We start from the raw sequence: 5,610 nt of genomic DNA, 5'->3' as shown, positions 1-5,610 counted from the left end.
TGGTTTTAATATGTATTAACTCAATATTACAGGTTTTTAAACTAAAGTATCTTTTAAATGTCTTGTTAGCTAACAGTTAGGTCTTATTAGGTTTTATTGTGTTTAGCAAAAGCATCTTCTGAAGTCTACTATAGATATAAATATTCATACATGCATATAACTGCAGTTGCACCGGCTCTCAGGTGTTTACAGACATTCCTATATGACGGACGACTTACGTATAGCAGCCCTTGTGATCTTTAGGCAAGGCAAGTTTATTAATATATTTCATTCACAAATTCAAAGTGCTTTACATAAAAGGAAGTAGAATAATCATAAAAACAGTAATAAAGACAACAATTCACAAAAAAGGCAGTAGAATAATCATAAAAACAGTAATCAAATTTAAAATGATTTAAAAATTGATTTAAAATAAACTTAAGACAGAAAATGATTATACATAGTGCAATCAGTTCGGACGTAGCACAGTGCTCATTCAGTAAATGCACAGCTAAACAGATGAGTTTTGAGTCTAGATTTAAATGTAGCTAATGTTTTAGCACATTTGATCTCTTCTAGAAGCTGATTCCAACTGCGGGCAGCATAATAGCTAAAAGCAGATTCCCCTTGTTTTGTGTGAACCCTTGGTATTTCTAACTGATTCGATCCTAATGATCTGAGTGGTCTGTTAGGTTTATATTCAATGAGCATATCTGCAATGTATTTAGGTCCTAGGCCATTGAGTGATTTATAAATGAGTAAAAGTACTTTAAAATCAATTCTAAATATAACTGGAAGCCAGTGTAGGGACCTGAGGACTGGTGTGATATGCTCAGATTTTTTTTTCTTTAATGAAAATAATTATCTATTTCCCTCACAAAAGCATTTTTTCTCTCATCTGATGATGTGAGGATGGTAAATCCTATCAGTCACATGAGATCACAGCAATAGCAAACAATTATCCATCTTTTCATCCAAAATGAATTCATGACCTGCATTTTTTCTTGTTCAAAAAGCTGTTTCACTTAGACATGCATCACAATAAGAAAAAAAATCACAAAATGTTCTATTTGTTGTCTGTAAACTACAAATTTAAAATATTTTGAAGTAAGTTTTGATTTATGAACAGAATTTTCTTGATTTGTTAAATTTAAACTCCATTTTTACACGTTTAATGCTATTTTAAAGTGGTTCTATAGTTGATATCTTAATTACAAATTAGAAATCACAATCTTTTTTTTTTTTTGGTCTAACTAAAGATTCTCCAGGGTTAAAATGTAACTAGTATCCTCAAATCCTTTTTTGTTTTACTTTGTTAATGTGTGATTATTTATTTACTTATATTGTTTTCAGGTTTTAGCAACATTTTATTTATTGCACTGTATGGTGTTTACTCATGATTCATTTAACTCACACATGAACAACACGTCTGATTCATTGTCTTTTCTCTTTTTGTCTTCAGTCTGTGTAGATGCAGAATTACAGAGAAACAGTGTCTCATCCTGACTTCAGCTCTGAAATCAAACCCATCACACCTGAGAGAACTGAACCTGAGCTGGAATAAACTAGGAGACTCTGGAGTGAAAAACCTCAGTGATCTACTGATGAACACACAATTCAAGCTGGAGAAACTAGAGTTAGTATCATTATACTGTACAGCAGTGACAGTGAGATTAAAGTTCACTGTTTACTTTCATAAAGTCTCTGTGAAATTAAAGTTGACAGTTATTCTTTTTATGGAATATTGACTTGATTTATCCGTGCACATAATGTATTTCTAATTTATGTGCCCTTATGATCTTTTATCTAAATAACTTTCTCCCTCACAACAACATCTCTTCTCTCCTCTGATGATGGAGCAGAAAAATCTGTCAATCACTGGAGATCAAAATAATAACAAATGACTGCAATGCACTTAATGAATCGACCAAATTAAATCCAGTCAAACATTTTATTTTTTTTTGATTCACTCATTATTTCATTATTCACTCATTATTCACTCAGACATACTGTACAAAAAAAAAGACGGTTCCAAAAAAAGTGTTGATTGATAATAAGTTATGTTACAGATCTGGTCGGTGAGCCGTGGACCGCTCACCACCAGATGACGCTCTCATTCTGTTTATGGACTGTTGCACTACACCCCGGACTCCATTCCCCATCAGCCATTGCACTTCACCTGCATCCAATCAGAGACAGTATAAAAGCCCCGGTCTTCCTGTCACACGCTGCCGAGTATTGATTGTTCTTTAGCATTCATACAAAGCGTTCTCCTGTTATCCTGTGTCTTGCCCTGCCATGTTACCTAGCTTAGTTATATCGTGTTCGCTGTCTGCTGCCTGCCTTTCTGAACTCTCGCCTGTCTGGATTATTCTATCGCCTAGCCCTTGTACGTATAACGTTTGCCGCTGGACTGACCCTCGCGTGTTTAAGGATTATTCTTCGTTGTATGTTCCTGTCTGCTGCTGTTTGACCCTGCCTGCCTTTTGACCATGTCTTTGCCTCGTCCCATTAATAAAAGTTTGCACTTGGATCCGCTCGTCTCCTGTCTCTCTTTAACAGAATACTCGGCCAATACAGGATCCAGCAACTTTTCATCCATACACCACTCAGGTATGGACATTACAAGACTGTTGTTAGCCCTCGAGCAGGGTACACGAACGCTCGAGGGCTACATTCAGGAATTTTTGGACATTACTCACTATTCAAACCTCCCGGACTGTGTTCTCATAGACCTTTTCATTGAGGGGATTAACCAACCATTACAATCGAAACTCAGACTCGAGGGTCCGCGCTCTCCAATTTGTTCGTTTATGGACTTTGCTCTTTTGTGTGTGGGCTCACCGTTTACTGTGGGTGTCGCGGAGGGGGAGGCCGGAGCGCGACGCCACGGACACGCTGGCCGCCTGGCTCGTTCGTGAAATGGCGGCCACGCTGGCCACGCTGTCTCAAGTCAAGTTACAGCCATCTTTCCTGAGCCACTGCACAATATGGCTGCCTTTCCAGAACCTGTGGTCAGCACCCGGACGCCACCTGTGGTCATGATGGCCCACGTGCTGGACACACCCCTAATGACGTTATGGGCAGCTAAAGTGGCACTCCTTCATGTCGCGGCGGCTACCCCTGAGTCAAGTCAAGACACAGAGTCAAGTCAAGACACAGCTGCCGTTTTCCACGAGTCAAGCCAGGTCACAGCTGTCCCCCACGAGTCAAGCCAAGTCACACCTGTTCTCCACGAGTCAAGTCACATTAAAGCAGCTGCTCATGCTAGGTCAAGTCAAGTTACAGCCAACGCCATGCCAGCGCCTGGTAATGCCATGTCAGCCAAGCCAGCGTCAGCTAATGCCGCGTCAGCTAATGCCACGTCAGCCCAGCCAGCACCTGCTAACACCCTGTCAGCCCAGCCAGCGCCTGCTAACGCCACGTCAGCCATGCCAGTGCCCGCTCACGCCACATCAGCCAGGCCACAGCCGGTCAAAGTCATGTCTGCCTCTTCTGAACCTGCACCAGCTGCTGTTCCTGCAAAGTCAAGTCACATTACAGCTGCTGTTCCTACCAAGTCAAGTCAAGTCACAGCCAAGCCAAGTCATGTCACAGCCGTTCCAGCCAAGCCAAGTCACGTCACAGCCGTTCCAGCCAAGCCAAGTCAAGTCACTGCCATTGCACTAAAGCCAAGTCAAGTCATAGCTGTTCCGTCCAAGCCAGGTCAAGTCACAGCTGATCCAGCCAAGCCAAGCAAAGTCACAGCCGTAGTTCCTGAGTCAAGCAAAGTCACAGCCGTGGTTCCTGAGTCAAGCAAAGTCACAGCCGTGGTACCTGAGTCAAGCAAAGACACAGCTGTGTCAAGTAAAGTCATTGATCTTCACAAGCCAGGTCAAGTCACCGCTGATCTCCAAGAACAAAGTCAAACCACAGCTGACCTTCACGACCCAGGTCAAGTCATGATTGATCTTCACAAGTCAAGTCAGGCCTCAGCCAGTCACCTCAAATCAAGTCCAACCACAGGTGATCCTCATGAGCCAAGTCAAGTTATTGCCGCTGTCCCAGAGCCAAGTCATGTCTCATCTGACAGCCCAGAGTCGAGTCACATGCCGCCTGACCTTCCAGAGCCTCGCCAGGTCTGCGCCTCCTGCTCCGCCCCGGAGGGCTCCTGTGCCTCCTGCTCCACCCCGGAGGGCTCCTGCCCCTCCTGCTCTGCCTCCGGCTCCGCCCTGGAGGGCCCCGGTGCCTCCTGTTCCGCCCTGGAGGGCTCCTGCTCCGCCTCCGGCTCCGCCCTGGTGGACTCCGGCTCCGCTTGGGTGGGCTCCTGCCCTGCCGGTTCTACTTCAGTTACTGGGTCCCCCGCACAGACCTGGTCCTCCGGCCCTTGCCCTGTCTAACCCCCGCCCCACCGCTCCCCTGGACTATGGTACGTTTGGAGTGTCTGGAAGCCGCTCTTTGGGGGGGAGCTATGTTACAGATCTGGTCGGTGAGCCGTGGACCGCTCACCACCAGATGATGCTCTCATTCTGTTTATGGACTGTTGCACTACACCCCGGACTCCATTCCCCATCAGCCATTGCACTTCACCTGCATCCAATCAGAGACAGTATAAAAGCCCCGGTCTTCCTGTCACACGCTGCCGAGTATTGATTGTTCTTTAGCATTCATACAAAGCGTTCTCCTGTTATCCTGTGTCTTGCCCTGTCGTGTTACCTAGCTTATTTATATCGTGTTCGCTGTCTGCTGCCTGCCTTTCTGAACTCTCGCCTGTCTGGATTATTCTATCGCCTAGCCCTTGTACGTATAACGTTTGCCGCTGGACTGACCCTCGCCTGTTTGAGGATTATTCTTCGTCTTGTTGTCTATGTACCTGTCTGCTGCTGTTTGACCCTGCCTGCATTTTGACCATGTCTTTGCATCGTCCCATTAATAAAAGTTTGCACTTGGATCCGCTCGTCTCCCGTCTCACTGTAACAAGTTACTCTTAAAATGTCTTTAGGTAAATTGTAATTCAGAAACACAAATGTCTTGATTTCTCACATTTAAACTCAATTTTTACATTTTTAATGTTATTTTGAAGTAGTTCTATAGCTGATCCTAGATCTTAATCTACTTTGTTAATCTTTTTTTTCTTATGTTCTTGTTTATGGTCATATAAAGTTTTTGGCAATGTTTTAATTATTACACTGTATGGTGTTAACACATGATTAATTTAACTCACACATGAACAACATGTCTGATTCATTGTCTTTTCTCTTTCTGTTTTCAGTCTGTATGGATACAGTATTACAGAGAAACAGTGTCTCATCCTGACTTCAGCTCTGAAATCAAACCCATCACACCTGAGAGAACTGAACCTGAGTGTGAATAATCTAGGAGACTCTGGAGTGAAAAACCTCAGTGATCTACTGATGAACACACAATTCAAGCTGGAGAAACTAGAGTTAGTATCATTATACTGTACAGCAGTGACAGTGAGATTAAAGTTCACTGTTTACTTTCATAAAGTCACCATGAAATTAAAGTTGACAGTTATTATTTTCATGGAATATTGCATTGATTAAATTATGTGTTATTATTATGTATTTCTAATTTGTGCCCTTATGATCTTTTATCTAAATAACTTTCTCCCTCACAACAACATCTCTT

General features: G+C 43.0%; 1 protein-coding gene across 1 annotated transcript; it reads left to right on the top strand.

The window, feature by feature from the left end:
- The first annotated feature begins 1,420 nt into the window (after window positions 1-1,420).
- Window positions 1,421-5,525, top strand: LOC127159982 (ribonuclease inhibitor-like). Its single transcript, XM_051102669.1, has 2 exons — window positions 1,421-1,615; window positions 5,231-5,525. Exons 1-2 carry the CDS (start codon window positions 1,584-1,586, stop codon window positions 5,523-5,525), a joined length of 327 nt encoding a protein of 108 aa, XP_050958626.1. The 5' UTR covers window positions 1,421-1,583.
- The last annotated feature ends 85 nt before the right edge of the window (window positions 5,526-5,610 follow it).

This window comes from Labeo rohita, unplaced genomic scaffold (genome assembly GCF_022985175.1).
Source record: "Labeo rohita strain BAU-BD-2019 unplaced genomic scaffold, IGBB_LRoh.1.0 scaffold_2718, whole genome shotgun sequence".
In the NCBI taxonomy this organism is placed as follows: Eukaryota; Metazoa; Chordata; class Actinopteri; order Cypriniformes; family Cyprinidae; genus Labeo; species Labeo rohita.
The sequence above is the reverse complement of the archived record's forward strand: the minus strand, read 5'-3'. Positions and strand labels throughout refer to the sequence as shown.